We start from the raw sequence: 20,576 nt of genomic DNA, 5'->3' as shown, positions 1-20,576 counted from the left end.
CCCCATCCCCCACTCCTCCCCTCAGAACTCCCCACACTCACACCTCCCCGCCGCCGGCGCTTTCGCTTTCGCTCCGTCCAACCTGCGCGGCCGCCGTCTGCCCGGCGCCCGGTGCCGTCAGGGCCGCGCGGCGCCGCCATTGGCGGGCGGGCGGCGGCGGGGGCCAATGGCCGCGCGGGGCCGGGGCCGGGGCCGGGGCGAGGCGCGGGCGGAGCCGCGTCCGGAGCGCAGCGGCGCGATGGGGTCGGTGCCGGCGCTGGGGCTGCTGCTGCTGCTGGTCCTCGGCCGGGGGGCGGATGGTGAGTGCGAGGGGGGAGCCCGGGAGGCGCTTTCCCGGCCGCCGGGACCCTCCCGACCCCGTTTTGCCGAGCCTCGGGACGTCCCGCACCCCCCCAGCCCGAAGCCCCGGTCGCTCTGGGGTGCCCCAGGGGATGGGCAGCGGGTCCCTCATGGACCCGCCTCGGTCCCTGAGCGCCGGGACCCCCCCTGCACTCCCTTCCCCGGGCACCGGGACCCCCTCACCTTCCCTTTCCCACCCCCTACCGCCGTGTACCGCCCCGCAAGCCGGTTCCCCACCCCAAGACCCCGCTGGGCAGTGGATCCCCTGTTCTCAGGCAAACATTTGACCCCGGATCCCTTTCCCCGTCCCCCAGATCTGCTTCTCCCGACGCTGGTAGCACCAACCCCCCTGTTCCCGGTTACCCCTTGGAGCTGCCTCTCCTTGGCTCCAGAACCCCCTGAGCTCGTCTTACCGGGAGCCAGGAGCCACCCTCCGTGCACATCTCCCTCCTTCAGAGCCCCCCTGCCCCAATCTGCTCCTCTGGGACCCCTTTGCCCAACCTGACTGCCCACCCCTCTGCCTTCTCAGCCCTGGCTGCCCCCAGCCTGGCTGCCCCCCAGCTCTCACCTCCCCTCGTGTCCCCTCAGGGCTCCACTCCCTGCGCTACTTCTACGTTGCGGTGTCAGAGCCCAGCCCGGGGCTGCCCCAGTTCACAGCCGTGGGGTACGTGGACGGGATCCTCATCTCACAGTACAGCAGCAACACGGGGAGAGTGGTGCCGAGGGTGAAGTGGATGGAGGACAACATGGACCCTGAGTACTGGGAGGGACAGACCCAGATTGAGAGGAGCAATGAGCAGATCGGCCTTATGAACCTGGACACGCTGCGGAGCCGCTACAACCAGAGCGGGAGTGAGTGTGGGGCAGGGCTGGGGCTCTGTGGGGCTGGGGTGGGATTCTGGAGAGTTCCCCCCTGAAATCCTGCCAGCCCCAGAGCCAGGGGGATGCCAGAGGCGCTTCCCCACCCTCACACGGGGCTGGGCCAGGGGGTGCTGCGGGGGGTCTGTGTCCCACCGAGGGCTCAGGGCTGCAGCAGCCCCTCGGCCATGGTCGCTGCTCCTGTTTCAGGGGCTCACACGCTGCAGGTCATGTCTGGCTGTGACCTGCTGGAGGACGAGAGCACCAGGGGCTATTGGCAGTACGCCTACGATGGGAGGGACTTCATCGCCTTCGACATGGACACGATGACGTTCACCGCGGCGGATGCGGCCGCACTGGTCACCAAGAGGAAGTGGGAGGAGGACGGGACAGTGGCTGAGAGGATGAAGCACTACCTGGAGAGCACCTGCATCGAGTGGCTGAAGAAATACGTGAGCCACGGGCAGGAGATGCTGGAGAGGAAAGGTGAGGGCGGGACGGGAGCCCGGGGCCGGGCCGTGGCGGGGGGGGAGGCCGTGCGCCGCCCCTCACCCACAGCCGCTCCCCAGAGCCCCCCACGGTGCGAGTGTCGGGGCAGGAGGCCCACGGGGTGCTGAGCCTGCGCTGCCGCGCGTACGGCTTCTACCCGCGGCCCATCTCCGTCAGCTGGCTGAAGGACGGCGAGGTCAGGGACCAGGACACCGAGTGGGGCGGCGTGGCGCCCAACAGCGACGGCACCTACTACACCTGGGCCTCCATCGAGGCCCGTCCCGAGGACAGGGACAAGTACCGGTGCCGCGTGGAGCACGCCGGCCTGCCCGAGCCCGGCCTCTACGCCTGGGGTGAGCCCCGGGGGCCTTGGGCACGGGGGAGCGCTGGGCCGGGGGCTTCCTCTGCTGCTCCTCCTCCTCACGGCCCTGCTCTCTCCTAGAGCCGGACTCCAACCCGTTGCCCATCGTGCTGGGGGTGGCGGGTGCCCTCGTTGTTGCCATCGCAGCCATCGCTGGGGTTCTGCTGTACACACGCATGTCTGGTAAAGCAGCACACACCTTTGCCCTCAGAACTCCACAAAACCCCACTTTTCCCCTCAAAACTCCCCCAAAACCCCACTTTCCCCCTCAAAACTTCACCCAAACCCTGCTTTTCCTCACAAAACTTCCCCAAACCCCACTCCTCCCCTCAGAACTCCACCCAAACCCCACTTTTCCCCTCAGAACTCCACAAAACCACACTTTCCCCCTCAAAACTTCACCCAAACCCCACTTTTTCCCTCAGAACTCCACCCAAACCCCACTTTTCCGCACAATACGCCACAAAAGCCTCACTTTTTCTTCTCAAAACTCCACAAAACCCCACTTTTCCCTTCAGAACTCCCCCAAAACCCAACTTCTCCCCTCAGAACTCACCCAAAACCCAACTTTTCTCCTCAAAACGCCACTTCCCCTCTCAAAACTCCACAAAACCCCACTTTTATCCTCAAAGCTCCACACAAACTCCACTTTTCCCCTCAAAACTCCTCAAAACCCAACTTTTCCCCTCAGAACCCCACCAAAACCCCACTTAGTCCCTCAGAAGTCCACCCAAACCCCACTTTACCCCTCAAAACTCCACCAAAATCCCCTTTTCCCCTCAGAACTCCACCCAAACCCCCATTTTCCCTCTCAAAGCTTTGCCCAAACTACACTTTTTCCCTCAAAACTCCCCCAAACCCCCCTTCCCCCTCAAAATTCGCCCAAAACTCACTTTTCCCCCCAGAACTCCCCCAACCCCAACTTTTCCCCTCAGAACCCCCCAAAACCCAACTTTTCCCCTCAGAACTACACCAAAACCCCACCTTTTCTCCTCAAAACTCCACTTTCCCCCTCAGAACTCCCCCAAAACCCCACTTTTCCCCTCAGAACACCACCCAAACCCCACTTTCCCCCTCAAAACCCCATAGACTCCACCTTTTCCCCCCCAAACTCCCCTTTCTCCCTCAGAACTCCCCCAAAACCTGAGTTTCCCCCCAAAACTCCCCCAAACCCCCAAATTTCCCCTCTAAACTCCCCCAAAACCCCCCTTTTCCCCCTCAAAACTCCCCCCAAACCCCACTTTCCCCCTCAAAACCCCACACAGGCTCCACCTTTTCCTCCAAACCCCCCTTTTCCCCTCAGAACTCCCCCCAAACCCCTCCTTTTCCTCTCAGTTCTCCCCCCAGCCCCCTTTCCCCCAGCGCCCCCCAGCCCCCTTTCCCCTCAGCTCTCCCCCCAGCCCCCTTTCCCCTCAGTGCCCCCCAGCCCCCTTTCCCCCAGCGCCCCCCAGCCCCCCCTTTCCCCTCATTGCCCCCCAGCCCCCTTTCCCCTCAGCTCTCCCCCCAGCCCCCCTTTCCCCTCATTGCCCCCCAGCCCCCTTTCCCCCCCCAGCGCCCCCCAGCCCCCTCCACCGCGCTGCTGACGCCTCTCTCTCCGCAGGGAACCCCGAGGGCTACAAGGCGCCACGTGAGTAGCGGCGGCTCTGGCTCCGCTTTGGGGCCGGTTCCAGCCTTTCCCCCTCCCTGGGGGTCCCTCTCTCCACCCCCCAGAGCCCCCCTGGGTGGGGGACGGGGAGGTGACGTCTCTTCTCCATCCCTGCAGCCAGCAAGGCCTGAGCAGCCCGGCAGCGGCGACACCCGGTGACACGGGGCAGGGGGCGCTTGTCACCTTCCCTGCCCACAATAAACCCGCTCTGGGCTCACTGGAGTCGGGTTCCTTGGCTTGGGGGGACGGGGAGGGGAGTGAAGGGGTGGTTGGGAGCTCTGGGGTGGCCTCAGGGACACCTCTGCCTGTCCCTCCGCTGCCCCCTGTGAGCAGCTTGGCCTCAGGGCCCTGAGGAGGTGGCAGCAACGGGGGGGAGATTGCTGGGGGGACCCCTGGGGGTCTCACCACTCAGGGAAAGTGGGACAGCAAAAAGGGGGGGCTTGGAGAACCTCTTTCAACCCCAGAGAGCCCCAGGCTGTGGGTCCTGAGGCCAAACAGCCTGGTGAGACCCCAAAATGTCCCAGCACCTGAGTATGAGCCCGGCAGCAGGATGAGGGGGAGGCTCCAAATCTCTCTGATCCCTTTTGGGGGTCACACCTGAGCTGAGGCAGCATAGGGTGGGGGGCTGACCATCCCCACCCCCTGAAGAGGCACCCCCCAGCCCTTCCTCCATGCCTGGAGACATGATCCAGTGCAACCCCCCCTGCCAGAGCAGTTCCAACCTAGAGCAGGTCACCCAGGAACTCATCCAGGTGGGGTTGGGATGTCCCCTGTGTCAATGCCAGTGGCATCTTGGGGGGCAGCAGGAGTGAGAGAGGTTGTGCTCCCCCTCTGCTCTGCCCTGGGGAGGCCTCATCTGGAGTCCTGTGGCCAGTTCTGGGCTGCCCAGCTCCAGAGGGACAGGGAACTGCTGGAGAGAAGCTGGTGAGGTGCCACCAAGATGCTCAAGGCACTGGAGCATCGTCCTTCTGAGGGCCCTGGGGCTGTTTGCTCTGGAGAAGAACAGCCTGAGCTCAGGGGGAGCTCAGCAATAGTGACCAAGAGCTAAATGGGTGTCAGGAGGTTGGGGCAGCACTTGGTTGTCTCCAGGGACAGGACAAGGGGTGATGGACACAAGCTGGAGCACAAAAAGCTCCATTGAAACAGGAGGAGAAACTCCTTTGGTGCTGAGCCCTGGCCCAGGCTGCCCAGGGAGCTTCTGTAGGAGGTTCCCAAACCCACTGAGACACGTTCCTGTGCCCCCTGACCGAGAGGAACCTGCTTTGGGGCTGGAGGAGCTCTGTGGGTCCCTTCCAACCTCCCCCATTGTGTGATTCTCTGGTTCCAGTGGCACAGGAGGACAAACTCCTGGCCCAGGCTGCCCAGGGAGGATCTGAGGTGGCTTCCAAACCCACTTGGACTCATCCTGTGCCCCCTGACCATGAGGAACCTGCTTTAGGAGCTCTGTGGGTCCCTTCCACCCTCCCCCATTGTGTGATTCTCTGGTTCCAGTGGCACAGGAGGACAAACTCCTTTGGTGCTGAGCTGAGGGAGCCCTGGAACCCAGGGAGGTTCCTCAGGAGGTTCCCAAACCCACTGAGACACGTTCCTGTGCCCCCTGAGCGAGAGGAACCTGCTTTAGCAGGGGGTGGGATGAGCTGATCTGCAGAGTTCCCACCCCAATCATTCCGTGATTATGGGTGCAGAATAATTAATGAGGTGACATTAAGGCAGTAATGGACGTGGGTAATTAACAGAGGGCAGTTAATGACCTGCGTTCTGACCAACAGCCATACGGGGGAGGTGTGGGGAGAGAAATAGGAGCAGAGGGGGTGGAGAGAAGGGGAAAGAGGGAGGTGACATGGAACGAGAGGAGGCTGCAGCTCTGAGAAGCAGCAGGACAGGGCAGTCGGGTTTATTTTCTCCCTGAGGGGAAATAAAAGGCTGTGAAAAGCGTGATGGAGGGGGAAAATAAGAGAAGAAACAGACTTACACTCGAGTTTGTCCGTGTGGGATGGAGAAGAGGAGGAGCCGATGGGTGGCAGACACCGAGTGCCCGTGAGAAATGAGCTGAAAGACCCTGGAAGGCACCAGGGATGGTCAGGTGAGGAGGAGTCCGCAGCAAGAATCACTTTTCCTTCTCTTCATCTCGCTTTGGCAGCTCGGGAGGGGACGGGACCTGTTGCAGTGGAAATCGAATGAGCTTTTGGGCTGCTTTGCTGGTTTATTGCCAGTTTGTGCCTGTGATGAGAAGGAGAAAGACGCTGAGCTCTTGATTTCAATAGTTTCTCTTGCTCCAGAAGAGGGAGAAATGGGATCTGGGTTATTCCCACTAACAGTTGCTTGATTTCTGACCTAAACCTGCGGGGAAACTCCCCTGGGAGCACATGGTGCTGGAAATGCTTTCCAACCCAAACCAGGCTGTGGTTCTGGGGGGGGAAAGTGGGGTTTGGGTGGAGTTTTGAGGGAGAAAATTGTGTTTGGGCGAAGTTTTGAGGGATAACAGGGGGTTTGGGTGGGCTTTTGAGGGAGAAGAGGGGTTTGGGCGAGTTTTGCATGGAAACGGGGAGATGGGCGAGTTGGGGGGGTAGTTTTGAGGGAGAAAAGGTGTTCGGGCAGAGTTTTGCATATAAACGGGGAGTTGGGCGGGTCTTGGGGGAGCGGATGGGGATGGGCGAGTTTGGGGGGGGAGTTGGGCGGAGTTTTGAGGGAGAAAGTGGAGTTTGAGCCGAGTTTTGAAGAAGGTGGAGTCTGGGCGGAGTTCTGAAGGAGAAGGGGGAGTTTGAGCGGAGTTTTACGGGAAAAGGTGGGGGTTTGGGCGGAGTTTTGGGGGGAGTTTGGGCGGAGTTTTAAGGGAGAAGGGGGAGTTTGGGCGGAGTTTTACGGGAAAAGGTGGGGATTTGGGCGGAGTTTTGGGGGGAGTTTGGGCGGAGTTTTGAGGGAGAAGGGGGAGTTTGGGCGGAGTTTTAAGGGAGAAGGGGGAGTTTGGGCGGAGTTTTACGGGAAAAGGTGGGGATTTGGGCGGAGTTTTGGGGGGAGTTTGGGCGGAGTTTTGAGGGAGAAGGGGGAGTTTGGGCGGAGTTTTGAGGGAGAAGGGGGAGTTTGGGTGGAGTTTTAAGGGAGAAGGGGGAGTTTTGCGGGAGTTTTATGGGGAAAAAGTGGGTTTTGATGGACTCCTGAAGGAAAACGACCTCGTGAGCCACAAGACAAGACGTTAACGCGTTAGCCATGAGCCTGGCAGCGTGGAATGGGCGTTTGGACTCCAGCAGCTCCAACCCCTCACCGGCAGTAAGGGTTCAGAGCCGAATTCATACAACAAAAGGCGTTAGCTCCAAGCGCTCGCCCCCCCCGCTCTCCCATTGGCTGCTCTCCGCTCTTCTCGCTCTCCCATTGGCTGCTCTCGCTCTTTCTCGCTCTCCCATTGGCTGGCGCGCTCCTGTGCGGCGTGCTCCAATGAGCCACCGCGGCACTATAAAAGCGGGACAGCCGCGCCCCCAGCCCCGTCGCGGAGCGCTCAGCAGCGTCTGGAGCTCCGGGGAGCGATCGCAGCCAGGTACGAACCGACCCTGCGCTCCGCCCGGGCTCCGCTGGGGGGGTTGTGCTGAGGGGCACATCCAGGATGGGGCTCTTCCCTCCCTTTTGCACCCTTCCTTTCCCTCGAACCGGGGTGTTTGGGCTCGGGGGGAGCCTGTCTCCCACAGCTCCGTTTCGGGGTACCTGAGTGCAGGGGGGGGCTTCAGCCCATAAAGAGCTGGGGCTTCAGTCGTGTTTTGTGGGGGCTGTTTTGTTGTCAGGGCAGCTTCTGAGAGCTCAGTTTGAGTCCGTGGCAAAGGCTGTTAGACACTCTATCTCAGCTCGAGGCTCCTCCTTTCCTTCCCCTCTCTCTCCCCTCTCTGTCTCTCTCCTCATTCTCTGCCAGAAGCTGTCGGAACAGAAGCAGCTCATATCCCGTTTTTCTCCAAACACTGAAGCAGATTGTCCAGAGTGGTGAGTTTAACCCTGTCTGGGTGTCAACAATCCTCAACTGAGCAGGGTGAAGAGGGAGATAACAAGAGGTCTGTGAGGTTGGCAGCCCAGCAGTTCATATCGTGAGCAAAACAGACTCAAGTGGGGGAGAAAAGGGTTTGACTCACTATCAAACCATCAGAACAGGGAGATGAGAAATAAAACCCAATCTTAACACATATCTCCCACCCCTTCTCCTACCCAGGACTCTCCTCCCTTCCCCTCCCCAGCAGTGCAGGGGATGGAGGGTCACGGTCAGTAAGTGCAGGGACACAGCTGCCTCGCCACAGATCACTGGGGGATCTTTCTTCCAGTGCCTGGACACTCTCCTCTCACTTCTCCTCTATCCCAGGAGGGATGTGGAGGCTCCTCAGGAGGTTCCCAAACCCCTTTGGACTCATTCCTGTGCTGCCTGATCATGAGCATCCTGCTGGATGAGCTCTAAACATCCCAACACCAACCATCCCGTGCTTCAGCAGTGACTCCTCTCTGCCTTTGTGGCTTTTACTTCTCTGGGTGCTGCTTCTTGTCTTCCCTGAAACTGTTTGGAGGAGCAGCTACTCATTTCTTGCTTTTGTTAGGTCAGTACCTCGTGCTTCTGCTTTGGCTGATCTCACAGAAGCTTCTTTACTTGTGGGTTCATAGTTGTCTTGCTGTATATGTGCTGTGTCCTGCACAGCCTTGCTCTTGGTGCATCTTTCTGTGTGATTTTTGTGTGTAATCTGTGTTATTACAGCCTCAAGACTTTGCTTTTACTACAGACAAAAGGGCAGCTGGAGCTGAGCAGAGCACAGGCGAGTCAGAAGCTGAACCTTGTGTCAAATGGAACTTGAAAGGCTTGTTTAGTCACTTCCTTGTCTGCTTGAATTGTCTGCAGAGAGCTTGGGAAGCCTCTTGAAGCATTTCTTTCCGTGCCTGAGGAGGAGGGAAAGGAGGAGTGAGTGGTTGTCATGGTTTGGCCCTGCCAGCACAGCAGCACCACCACAGTCTGTTCCATTCACCCCCCACCCTGGTTAGGATGGCAGATCCCAGTGAAGTGGGAGGAAGAAGATCAGCAAGGATGTTGTGGATTGAGATAAAGGCAGGGAGGGCTCAGTGCCAGTTGTACTTCTGGGCAAAACAGACTCCAGTGCTCCACTTAGAAAGGAGGAAAGTTTATTCTACAAGGAACAGAAGGGAGCAAAAGCAAAAAGGGAGCAGGATGAGGAGAAAATGACACCCAGCACTTCCAGAGCTCCCTTCCCCATCCCTCCTTTCTTCCCAGGCTCAGCTCAGTGCTCCCCAGATCTCTCCCTCCTCCCCCTTCACTGGCTGGGCAGGGGCAGGGAATGGGGGATGTGCTCAGTCTCCCACAGATGGAATTTGCTCAGAGGTGATGACTCCTGGCATCCTTCCCCTGCTCTGATGCAGAGTCCCTCTCCTGGGACACAGCCCTGAACAAACTTGCCTGGTGTGGGTTCTTCACCACAGCTGCAGTTTCTGCAGATGCAGGGACCCTGCCTTGGGATGTGGCATCTCCTGGGTGTCAGTTTAGTGCTCTGCCCCTGGCTTGGGGTCTGTGATGAAGTGAGTCACTGCCCCTGGCTTGGGTTTCTCAGCACAAGAAATGCAAACAGATGACTCCTTCTGTTCCCTTCACAGGTTGCAGGGGAGTCTGTGCCCCAGCACATCTCCTCCTCTCTTCCCTCACTGACCTTGGAGTCTGTGTGGTTGTTCCTCTCACTCTTCCCTCTCCTCGCTCTGGCTCAGAGCTGGGGAGAGTTTCAAGCAACTACTTCCAGGAGCCACCTTTCCAGCTCCTTCCCCCTGACCAGAAGCAGCTCCTTGTCAAACCATGGCAGCAGTGGAAAGAGGCTGGTCCCCAGTGGCTGGGGCTTTGTGGGGAGGCTGGTGGGAGGGTGCTGCCTCATCTGGAGGTGGAAAGTTGGTCTCTGAGCTGACTGAAGTGGTGTGTTTTGTCTCTCCAGGTGCTGGGGACAGGCTTCATCCTCCCAGGAGGAGCAGAAGCAGCTCTCAGCAGCAGAACCTTGACTCTCCACTTGCCTTGCCATGCTCTCACCAGTCTCCCAGTGTGACAGCAACTGTTCTGGTGGTGAGAAGGCTGACAAGGTTTACTTGGAAAAGGCAAAGAAGTCCAAGAGGAAACGTGTGGGTGAGTGCAGGGACCACCCTGTGTGAGCTGTAGGGGAGGGGGACAATGCCCCCATGGCAGTGTCACCCCAGGAGGAGCTGGGGCTGGCAAGGGAGGAGCTTCTCTTGTTGCCCAGTCCTTGTCAGAAGCTGTGTAGCAAATACCTCCCTCCTCCCCCAGACTTCTGGCAGCTCTCCTGCTCCAAGGTTGTCCCTGCCACAACATGCTGTGGCACCAGAGCTTCGTGCCTGGGTCTGTGTGACCCTTCCTCAGCTGTGTGTGTGGGGGAAAAGGGGTTGGGGAGGGTCCTTCCTGGGGGTGGGGGATGTGAGGGATGCTCTGGGCCAACTGTCCTCCCTTGAGGGGTTTTTCCTCTTCCAGGTGAGTTCTGTAAGCTCCACCCTGTCTGTGTCCTGGTGCTGGTTGTGCTGGTGGCCCTGGTTGTGGCTTTGGTGGTGGCTCTGGCTGTACAATCAGGTAAAGGAGAAGCAGAGAGCTGGGAGGAGGAACTTCAGGGCTGTGGAGTGGAATCTTCTGACCTTCCTCTTTCCTTCCTTCCTCTTCCTCTGCAGCAAGAGGCCATGGAGCTCTGTCTGTAGTCCCAGTGCTGAGCTGTCCTTATGACTGGGTTGGGTACCGTGGGCTCTGCTATTACTTCTCAAAGGAGGAGGGCAGCTGGGATTGGAGCCAAGCACAGTGCTCACAGCATGGGGCCTCGCTGGCCATGCCTCAGAGGGACTGGGAAATGGTGAGGAGGGGGCTTTGGGGTGGGTGCAGCCCCTGGGGTGCTTGTAGGAGCAGAGCTGCAGCTCTGCCCTGGCAGGGAGGGAGGTTGGTGGGGAGCCCAGGGTATGTTTCCATGGCCATGGGGCTTGTCTGGAGCAGGGAGGGCTCTGAAAGAGCTGGAACAAAGGGTCTGGTTGGGCTGGTGAGTTCATGCAGAAGCTCTGGATCTCACTGGAGCTGCTGCTGGGTTGGTGGGTTCCTTTGGAGCTGCTGCTGGGTTGGTGGGTTCCTTTGGAGCTGCTGCTGGGTTCATCTGGGTTCACTCTGGCGTGACTCTTGGGTCTGGGATGATGGTTCTGTGTTGACTCACGTGCTGCTGGCAGCATCTCCTGACTTTTGACTCCTCTCTTTTGCTCTCCAGGAGTTTCTCTTCCGTCTCAAGGGCCTTGTAGATTACTGGCTGGGCTTGTGCAGACGGGGTGAGCACCTGGAGTGGGTAAATGGCAGCAACTTCACCCAGAGGTGAGTCCCATCCCAAGCAGAGACCATCCCACCATCCAGGCAAGATCCTGAGGGAGCTGAGGACAACCCTTGGGCCAAGGAGATACAAGTGAGATCCTTCTCTCTGTGTGTGTGCAGCTTTGAGGTCCTTGGTGAAGAAGCTTGTGTCTACATCAACGACAGGGTCGTCGTGAGTTCCAGCTGCTCCCTGAGCAGACCTTACATCTGCAGCAAACCCCAGCCTCTGCTGGGATCCACACAAGAGACAAAATGACCTTCTGCAGCCACCATTGAGACTTTGAGGAGGGGGATTTCTTTCTCCTGGTATTCAGGAGATTGGTTTAACTGAGGTTTTTTCACTACATGGATTGGGCCAGTTTTGGGAGGTCCATGGTCTGGTAACCAAAGGAACATCTCATAGAATCCCAGCATGGGGGGGGTTGGGAGGGACCTTTAAAGCTCATCCAGCACAACCCCCCTGCAGAAGGAGGTTCACCTAGATCAGGGCACACAGGAACATGTGAGGGGGGTCTTGAAGCCCTTCAAGGAAGGAGCCTCCACACCCTCCCTGGGCAGCCTGGGCCAGGGCTCCTGAAACACTGACACAGTTTATCCTTGTGTTTAAGTGGAACTGTTTGTGTTCCAGCTTCATCTCATCACCCCTTGTCCTGTTGCTGGTTACTCTAGAAAAAAAGTGCTGCCCCAAGCTCCTGACACCCACCAGTGAGATGTTTGTCACTGTCAATGAGCTCCCCACTCAGTCTCCTCCAGACTGAGCAGCCCCAGGTCCCTCAGCAGGAGGATGCTCCAGTGCCCTCAGCATCTTGGTGTCCCTGCACTGGCCTCTCTGCAGCACTTCCCTGTCCCTCTGGAGCTGGGGAGCCCAGCACTGGCCACAGGACTCCAGATGAGGCCTCAGCAGATGTGGCAGAGCAGAGGGGGAGCACAACCTCCCTCACCCTGCTGCCCACACTCAAAGCCCCCCCAGGCTGCCATTGGCTTCTTGTCCACGAGGGCATGTTGCTGCTCATGTTCAGTTTATTATCCCCCAGCACTGCCAGGTCTCTCCTGGAGCTACTCTCCAGCAGGTCACCCCAAACCTCAACATGATGCTGGGCTTGTTCCTCCCCAACAGTAGGACTCAGCCCTTGGTCCTCCTCAGCAGGTTCCTCTGTACATCCTCTCCACATCCCCCAGTGAATCTGCCAGTCCTCCCAGTTTGGTGCTACTAGTGACCTGGGTGGAGCTCACCTGACCTTTGTGAGGTGTCAGGGCCTTGTTTGTATTTTTTTTCCCCTTTTGCTTTGAACAATACAGTATTTTTTTCTCTTCCTTGGGTGTCTCTTCTTTGAGCAAACACCTCCTCAAGGGCAACTCTGATCCCTCTCCTTGAGCAACGTGAGCTCTGGGGCTGTGCTCTGCTGAATAATTTGGGGAGGGGGGTGTTTGAGGGCTGAGGGTTAAATGAGGATGAAGGATGAAGGATGTGAAGGTCATGTTGTGCCAATGAGCTGTTGCAGGGATGCACCAAACCCTTGTGCTGACCAGAGGGAAGATTCTCCCACCCCTCTGATGATGATTGGGGATCAAGCAGCTTTTTCTTCACCCTCTGGGGCTCAACAAGAGGGTTCCTCTCACCCTTTTTGCCTCCAATCTCTCTGCAAATCGCTCCAAATCCACTTTTTTTAACCCTATTTTACCCCTCCTGGAATAAACAAGCAGCTAAAGACCCTTTTCCCATCAAACTCTGAGCTCCTCCTGGTACCAACTGATGCTAAAGCATCACTTCTGCTGCTCCCTTTGATGTTTCATCAAGTCCCAGACCCTAAATCCTGCAGGACAACCCAAACCAAACACTTGGGGAGGGGAAGGAGGGAAACCAAAACCCTTTTGGAGTGAGTTTCTGTGGCAGCCTGTGGGAGCAGCAGGATGCAAACAGAGGAAAGTCCAAAGGTACAGGTCGATTCTCACCTGTGTTGGGGATCAAACAAACAGCAGCTTGAGGCCAGGGGGAATCTCAATATTGGTTTAGCCAAAGCTTCTCATCCCTTTCTCAGCAGCTGCAGCTTGTGGTGGCTCCAGGAGCTCCTTGGCAGCAAAACCCCCCACGTTTTGCAGCTTCATTTTGGTGATTTCTTCTTCCCCAGGGGCTTTTTGTTCCTCCCACTAAGCTGATTGTTGGAGGTTGGGTTTGTTACCTCCAGCTGAGGTTTGAAAGCATCTCATGGGTTGGGGTCTGAGGGTGTGTGTTTTGGCCAAGGGAAAAAGGTTAAAGAGAAAGCCCAAGGAATGTGGAGAGAGACAAGTGGGCTGGTGGGAGGGGGTTAAGGAAGAATTCAGGGTGGCCAGAAGAAAAGGAGCTTTGAGAGAAAGCAAAGCCAAGGAGGGGGGTGGGGGAGGGTTTTGGGGGGGTAATTCTGAGCCTTTTTGTCTTTTATTTCAGTGGCTGTGGAGAAATGTTGGCAAAGGCTGAGGAGGGAGGAGGAGCTGGCTGTGCTGTGCTGGGGTTTCCATCCTTCACCATTGTCTTGGTGAGGCTGAGGGAGAAGCTGCTGCTGTGCCCTCCGTGGTGCCAGGGATGGCAGAAGATGTTGGTGGGTGCAGCATCCCTTTCTCTGGAGGCTTGAAGGTGTGAGGGTGGTTTGTGTGCTCTGGAGGGGTTTTTGGCTCAGGGTGGCTGCAAAATGCCACCTGAGCCACTTGCTATGGAATAAACTTCACAGCATTTAAGTTGTTGGGGGGGGGGGGTTTCTCTCATCCCCTTGGCACAGGTCAAGACTCGACCCCTGGCATGATGCAGTCACAGAGCAGAGCAGAGAGAGGGACCAGTAAGCACCAGTCTTCTTACTGGGAATAGGTTGCTTTGGAGGTGGTGGCTGGGCTCGATGTGTGGGCAGCTAAAGCTGAGTTAAAAGCATTGCTGGAAGGGGAGGGGGGGTGTTGGCAAAGGGTGTGGGAGGAGGAGGAGAACAAGCTGATTGTGAGCTGCAAGAGGCCCAGGACAGCCCAGGCTGGGGGCATGGGGGTGGGGTGGTTGAGGAGAGGGATGGAGAGGCTCAGGCAGCCCTAAAAACCCTTGGGTGCACCCCTTGAGCTGACCCTGCACCCCCCTGGGACCCCTTCTGTGCTTTGTCGGCTGTATTAGAGCTAAAGGCACCCACTGGTGGGGAACACGAGGGCTTGTGGGGAGTTTGGGGGTGCAATTTGTGCCTCTTTCCACCTTTTTTTTTGTCCTCCAGCCTTTAGCCTCAAGTGCATCAAAGACAAAAGAGTCCCCATTGGTGTCACAGTGCTGGTGGCAGCGCTGCTCATCACCATCATCGCGCTGGCGGGTGAGTGAGGTCAACACCCTTTAACCTCCCCCCTCCCCATAACCTGAGTCACCAGAAGGGTGTTTCTGCTCCTTCCCAGCCAAGAAATGCCCCTCCTGCCCATCCTGCTCCTCTCCCATCCTTCCCAGATGCCTGGACAAAGGGATTTGGTTTGGGGAGAGGTGTTTCTACTTCGTGGAGGATGAAAAGAGTTGGGACAGGAGTCAGAGCTTTTGCCTTTCCCTCGGAGCCCATTTGGTCACCATCAGCACTTTGGAGGAGCTGGTAAAGGAGAACTCTGAGGGGAACTGGTGTGGCAGGAGATTTGGGCTTTTCCCAAAGAGGGGGGAGAGGGTTTTGTGGCTGATGTGATGAGTTTTGAGCTGGGGGCGTGTGGCTTTCCAGAGCTTCCTCCTGCGTTATGGGATGTCCCTGCACCACTGGATTGGTCTCCAAAGGGAAGGCTCTGGACCTTGGACATGGGTCAATGGATCTGTCTACAACCACCAGTAAGTCCTGTGGGGAACAGCCATGGCCTGGGCTGAGCTGGGGCAGGGGGTAAAGGAGCAACTGAAGATAAAGGAGCAACTGAAGGAGGTGGGAAGCGACTCCTGGTGGGGTCGTTGGGTTTGTGTGGGGCAGAGGGGTGAAGGGGGATCCCAGCATGGACCCCAGCAACACCTTGATGGTGTTGGGAGGTGGCTTGTGTCCCTGGGAAAGGTGTTTCCCTCTGAGTTTTCCTTCTGCTTGGGGGCAGGTTTGGTCTCCAGGGAGAGGGCCAATGTGCCTACATCAACGGGGATGGGATCAGCAGCGACTGGTGCTCCCAGGTGAAACTCTCCATCTGCAGCCACCCAGCCAAGCACCTCAGCAGGGCTCAGAAAGCTCCAGGGACCCTCAGTGGCAGATGAGACACCCCCTCCCCTCCTCAGCAGGAGAGATCAAACCCACACAACAGCATCCTGCTGGAGGAGGTTTCATTGTAGTGTCCCAGGATCAGGCTCGTCACATCTTGGCTGATCCCCTGACTTTAGGGGCTGCATCTTTCCTGCTTTTAACCCCCCCTAAAAACACCCCTCAACTGAGGAAACTGGAGTTGAAAAGGGCTGCTGGGAACTGCAGAGCTGAGGCAACTTGTCTTTTCCACCAGTCTCAAGAGAGAAATGGCCAAAAGCAGAGATTTGCCCCAAATTGCCCTTTTTTCCCCCCAATCTTCCATGGGGTGCTCTGGAATTCAAGCAGAGGATGATGAGGTGGGGACAGGACCTAAAACAGGCTCAGGGAGCCTGAGCTTGGTGCAACAACCTCCAGTTTCCTCATTCTTAAAGGGAATCATTTCCTTTAAGCTCCCAATGATGTAAACTTTAACAAAGGGAACTTCTGGTCCCAAATCTGCCCTTGGCTCTGCCTGAGGCTGAAGTCAGCCCCTTCCTGTTGCCATTCCTGGCAGGAAAGGGAGGAGGTGGGTTACTTTTGAGGTTCCTTCCTGTGTTTCCAAGTCTAATGAAGTGGATTCATAGCTGAGAAGTGGTTTGAGAAGTCCCTCAGGCTTTGGGTTCGAATTAATCAAGGCTAAAAAGGGGCCAGGGGGTATCTCCCCTCCCTTAGAGATGAGTGGAGCAGTGGCTGTGGGTTTGGATGGACAACACCAGCTCATCATTTGGGGAGAAACAGCTCCAAAAGCTGCTTTTCTTTAATGATTCTCAGTAGTTCTTGCTGAGTGCCTGATGGTGGTTGGATTTGGGGGGCAAAGCAACAAGCCCTGGGGTGGGAGGGATCAGTTTCTTCTGCTCCTCTCCTTCCATCCTCCAGTGGCTTCCTCAGAGCTGGCCCCAGCAGGAGAAGGTTGGGGCTGGTGGAAGGTGTCACCTGGGGTCTCCTCCAGCTCCTCAACGTGCCCAAACACGTGCTGGGGGGAAGGAGATGAGGATGATGAGTTCATCTCTGCTCACCCTGAGGTGTCCTCAGGTCCCTTCTTGCATGGGGAATGGGGAGGGACCATCCCCACTGCCCCAAACCCACCCCAGCTTTATTGCCTCTTCCCCCTCATTTATTGACAACCCCCAACCCCTGAGTTAATTGTGCTGAGCCCATTTCCCACCCCCCTTCCCCAACTTCAGGGGCTGGGGGGGAAGTAAAAACCTTGAGGGGTGGGAAGGAATCACTTCTGCCTTTCAGCTTTGCAGGGAAAAGGGTTTGAGCTGGTTTTTAGGGGGGGCTGGGGGAGGGTTTTCTCACCCACCTCTCCCAAGAGAAGAGCCAAGAGGCAGAGCACAGCACCAGCAGCCACCATCCGGATGAGGAGGAGGATGCTCAGCCCTCCCAGCACCAGTGTCTCTGCAAAACCCAGGGAGGAAGAGGATGGGTGAGAAGATGGTAGTGAAATGGGATAGGGGGAGGGGAGGGAATCTGCTTTCCTCCCCAGCTTTTGCCTTCTGTGGGTTTCATTCCATGAAAACAACCCCCCCAATGCTTCCAACCACAAATTTGCTTCATTTTGGGGCTTCCCAGAAGCAAATTCCCAGGAGGTTTGTGTGGATTTGTGCTCAAAATGCAGCAAAGGAAAAGCAGGGTGGCAAAACCCACCCCAAAAATATAAAGGACAAGGTTTTAAGCTGCTTCTCCAAGCAGGATTTTGCTCTGTGGGTGTTTTCAGGGGTGTTTCAGGATCAGGTTTGGTGCATCTTGGGGCTGCATCTGTATCTTTTCTGCTTTTAACCCCCAAAAGTCCCCCAAACTCTGAGGAAATTGGAGTTGAAAAGGGCTGCTGGGAACTGCAGAGCTGAGGCAACTTGTCTTTTTGATCCATCTCAAAAGAGACACCTCAAAAAGCAGAGGTTTGCCCCAAATTGCCCTTTTCTAGCCCCAAAAAAGCAGCTGTGGAATTCAAGCCAATGGCCACAGGGTGGGGCCAGGACCAAAGCATCCAACCCCAGGGTTTGGATCCCTCTCAGTGCTTGCACATGGAGTGTCTGTGATGAGGTGGAACCTCCTCCCACCTCTAAATGGGTTGAAATGTGCATCTCTGTGGGGTTTGGATGGTCTCTTCCCCCCCTCCACCCTTTCAGTTTACCTCTGCTCATGGATAAGTTGACAGCCACACAAGCCAACCCTTCTGGAGCTCGAACTGTCACCAGGTAGGTCCCTGTGTCCTCATCCTGCACCTCCCTGAGCTTCAAGGTGCCATTGGGTTCCACATCCACCCTCTGCCTGTACAGCTCAGCCACCTCCCAGGAGGTTCTGCAGCTCCTCCTCCACCAGTCCTGGGCTTCCCCTTGGCAACCATCCAAGGTGTAATTAAGGATGGGAAGGTTCCTGGGGCTGCTGATGAGCTCCCAGGTGATGCAGATGAAGTCCCAGCTGGAGCTGGGGGGCTGCAGGGAGAAGGAGAGCTGTGCTGTCTGGTTGGGGTGAGCGTGGGCTGGGCTGCTGGAGAGGAAGAACGGGGAGAAGGTACCTGTGTGTGGAAAGAAGTTCTCCTTTGGCAAGGAGGGACTTGCAAACAGCTTCTAAAGAGCTGGATGGACCTCCCATCACCTCCCAGAGCTTCTAAAGAGCTGGATGGGTGTTCCACCACCTCCCAGAGCTTCTAAAGAGATGGATGGACATCCCACCACCTCCCAGAGCTTCTAAAGAGCTGGATGGATGTCCCAGCTCATCCCAGAGCTTCTAAAGAGCTGGATGGGTGTCCAATCACCTCCCAGAGCTTCTAAAGAGCTGGATGGGTGTCCCACCACCTCCCAGAGCTTCTAAAGAGCTGGATGGGTGTCCAATCACCTCCCAGAGCTTCTAAAGAGCTGGATGGGTGTCCCACCACCTCCCAGAGCTTCTAAAGAGCTGGATGGGTGTCTCATCACCTCCCAGAGCTTCTAAAGAGCTGGATAGACCTTCCACCACCTCCCAGAGCTTCTAAAGAGCTGGATGGGTGTTCCACCACCTCCCAGAGCTTCTAAAGAGATGGATGGACATCCCACCACCTCCCAGAGCTTCTAAAGAGTTGGATGGGTGTTCCACCTCATCCCAGAGCTTCTAAAGAGCTGGATGGACATCCCACCACCTCCCAGAGCTTCTAAAGAGCTGGATGGATGTCCCAGCTCATCCCAGAGCTTCTAAAGAGCTGGATGGGTGTCCAATCACCTCCCAGAGCTTCTAAAGAGCTGGATGGGTGTCCCACCACCTCCCAGAGCTTCTAAAGAGCTGGATGGGTGTCCAATCACCTCCCAGAGCTTCTAAAGAGCTGGATAGACCTTCCACCACCTCCCAGAGCTTCTAAAGAGCTGGATGGATGTCCCAGCTCATCCCAGAGCTTCTAAAGAGCTGGATGGGTGTCCAATCACCTCCCAGAGCTTCTAAAGAGCTGGATGGGTGTCCCACCACCTCCCAGAGCTTCTAAAGAGCTGGATGGGTGTCCAATCACCTCCCAGAGCTTCTAAAGAGCTGGATAGACCTTCCACCACCTCCCAGAGCTTCTAAAGAGCTGGATGGGTGTCCCACCACCTCCCAGAGCTTCTAAAGAGCTGGATGGACATCCCACCACCTCCCAGAGCTTCTAAAGAGCTGGATGGGTGTCCCACCACCTCCCAGAGCTTCTAAAGAGCTGGATGGGTGTCCCACCACCTCCCAGAGCTTCTAAAGAGCTGGATGGACACCCCACCTTGTCCCACCTCTTTCTAAATCAGTGGAGGCTTCACCTTACCAGGACCAGTTGGTTTTCTTCTCAATTATCATCATCTTTTGGCATTTTGGGCAAGCTCAGCAAGTATTTTCTCCCTGGAAACAACCTTCTCCTGGGTTTTCCAAACCTGCCAGTTGTTGGTTCTGCTTCCACACCTCTTGGGATTTGGTGGATCCACCTTCCCCCTCCCTCCAAAAACCCCCACCCTTACCTTGCAAAATCAGCGTGACCTGCGTGGTGTGCACCATGTCCAGAGTCTGCACCATCAGCTGGTAAACACCAGCATCATCTGGGTGGGCATCCTGGAGCACCAGTGAAGCACCTTGGCTGACACTTGCCCTTGGCTTGTAGAGATCTACCACCTCAACCTTCCTTTGGCACCACTGGTCGGATCCTCCCGAGCTCTGGTTGCATCTTTCCATGGTGTAAACCAGAACAGGGTGATCCCTTGTCAGGAATCTCCACTTGAGGTGGAAGAAATCCCAGGTGTAGTTGAGGAGCTGGAGGGAGATGGGCAGGATGACTTTATCCCCAGGGGAAACCCACACTGGGTTCTGCAGGGAGCTGAGAGACACCGTGGCAACGACACCTGAGGGTGGGGAAAGGGGAGAAAGGAGACCCTGGGTGAGAACTTATGGAGACCTTCCAATTCCAGCCAAGTTCTGGATTTAGGGGCTGAAATCTGGGAGGGGGATATTTCCCTCCCACTCTCAGCTCTCTTAGAGGGATGAGGAATGAGATGCTCCAGGTGGGGATGAGCAATATTCACACTCCCAAGTGTTTTCTCCTCCCCTGAGGGCTGAATTAACCACCCAGGCTGGATGTTATGGATTGATCAGAGCACATCCAGTTGGTTTAAAGGGGTTTTTTTTGGTTGTGTGGGGTTGCTTTTGTGTCCTCTCTTCCTCAGACATTGCTCTGGAGCAAAGAGCTTGGCAGAGCAAAGGGGTGGAGAGGAGACAAACCTCCTTTGTGGTGGAGAGGACAACGACGAATCCAGAAGGTTGGTTCATGGAGGAGCTGCCCAAGACTCCAGGGAGGGTGGCAAAGCCAAATGCTCTGCCCAGACTGATGCTCTGAGAAGAAGATGCTGAAAACCTCCAAGTCCATCCCTCTCCACCCCACCCCAACCTCCAAAACCCCTTCACTCACCCACCAAGGCTGAGAAGACGACGGTTCCCCTCATGGCAGCCCCAGCACTGAGCAGCAGCAGGTCACCTCCTCATCCTTGACAAAGACCCAAAAAAATGATCTTTAAACCATCTCCTCCTTTATTTTTCTGAGCTTGGGGCACAAAACCAACCCCCTCCAAGCAAAATCTCCCCACCTGGGGCCCCTTTCCGTCCGTCCCCTGCAGCGACTTCGCTCCTGAGCTGCCAGAGGATGTGGCTTCTCGTGGGTTTGGTTTTGCTCAGGCCACCCAGCTGTGTCCCTGCTGAGAAACTCTTGACCACTGCCCAAAATGTGGGGCACAAAAGAGAGACCAGCACGGGGGAGGGAAGGGGGAAAACTGGGGATTGCTTCGTCCTTCACCCACGTCTTGGTTTGGTGGGGCT

At 56.8% G+C, this 20,576-nt stretch overlaps 3 protein-coding genes across 3 annotated transcripts; 2 read left to right on the top strand and 1 right to left on the bottom strand.

The window, feature by feature from the left end:
• The first annotated feature begins 189 nt into the window (after positions 1-189).
• Positions 190-3,909, top strand: LOC133629042 (class I histocompatibility antigen, F10 alpha chain-like). Its single transcript, XM_062019669.1, has 7 exons — positions 190-299; positions 928-1,191; positions 1,408-1,683; positions 1,767-2,039; positions 2,129-2,230; positions 3,648-3,674; positions 3,810-3,909. The coding sequence occupies exons 1-7, from the start codon at positions 239-241 to the stop codon at positions 3,821-3,823; spliced, it is 1,017 nt and encodes a 338-aa protein (XP_061875653.1). The 5' UTR covers positions 190-238; the 3' UTR covers positions 3,824-3,909.
• Positions 3,910-6,853: 2,944 nt separating this feature from the next.
• Positions 6,854-20,282, top strand: LOC104561062 (uncharacterized). Its single transcript, XM_062019679.1, has 12 exons — positions 6,854-7,224; positions 9,644-9,828; positions 10,189-10,284; positions 10,380-10,555; positions 10,955-11,055; positions 11,173-11,303; positions 13,512-13,628; positions 13,806-13,862; positions 14,274-14,366; positions 14,446-14,630; positions 14,751-14,854; positions 15,103-20,282. Exons 2-12 carry the CDS (start codon positions 9,726-9,728, stop codon positions 15,254-15,256), a joined length of 1,317 nt encoding a protein of 438 aa, XP_061875663.1. The 5' UTR covers positions 6,854-7,224; positions 9,644-9,725; the 3' UTR covers positions 15,257-20,282.
• LOC133629043 (uncharacterized) lies at positions 16,507-19,662 on the bottom strand. Its single transcript, XM_062019678.1, has 3 exons — positions 19,232-19,662; positions 17,419-17,802; positions 16,507-16,523 (listed from the first exon to the last, which is right to left on the bottom strand). The coding sequence occupies exons 1-3, from the start codon at positions 19,440-19,442 to the stop codon at positions 16,507-16,509; spliced, it is 612 nt and encodes a 203-aa protein (XP_061875662.1). The 5' UTR covers positions 19,443-19,662.
• Positions 20,283-20,576: the final 294 nt, after the last annotated feature.

Source organism: Colius striatus, unplaced genomic scaffold (assembly GCF_028858725.1).
Source record: "Colius striatus isolate bColStr4 unplaced genomic scaffold, bColStr4.1.hap1 scaffold_105, whole genome shotgun sequence".
Lineage (NCBI taxonomy): Eukaryota > Metazoa > Chordata > Aves > Coliiformes > Coliidae > Colius > Colius striatus.
This window is presented reverse-complemented; position numbering and strand designations above follow the sequence as displayed.

Bases quoted from the DNA above. Each gene is read 5' to 3' on its own strand.
- LOC133629042 (XM_062019669.1), top strand. From the start codon at position 239: ATGGGGTCGGTGCCGGCGCTGGGGCTGCTGCTGCTGCTGGTCCTCGGC. The intron at 300-927 runs GTGAGTGCGAGG...GTGTCCCCTCAG, and splicing joins CCTCGGCCGGGGGGCGGATG to GGCTCCACTCCCTGCGCTAC. The intron at 2,231-3,647 runs GTAAAGCAGCAC...CTCTCTCCGCAG, and splicing joins GCTGTACACACGCATGTCTG to GGAACCCCGAGGGCTACAAG.
- LOC104561062 (XM_062019679.1), top strand. From the start codon at position 9,726: ATGCTCTCACCAGTCTCCCAGTGTGACAGCAACTGTTCTGGTGGTGAG. The intron at 9,829-10,188 runs GTGAGTGCAGGG...TTCCTCTTCCAG, and splicing joins GTCCAAGAGGAAACGTGTGG to GTGAGTTCTGTAAGCTCCAC. The intron at 14,855-15,102 runs GTAAGTCCTGTG...GCTTGGGGGCAG, and splicing joins GGATCTGTCTACAACCACCA to GTTTGGTCTCCAGGGAGAGG.
- LOC133629043 (XM_062019678.1), bottom strand. From the start codon at position 19,442: ATGGAAAGATGCAACCAGAGCTCGGGAGGATCCGACCAGTGGTGCCAA. The intron at 17,803-19,231 runs GTAAGGGTGGGG...TTCCACACACAG, and splicing joins GGTCACGCTGATTTTGCAAG to GTACCTTCTCCCCGTTCTTC.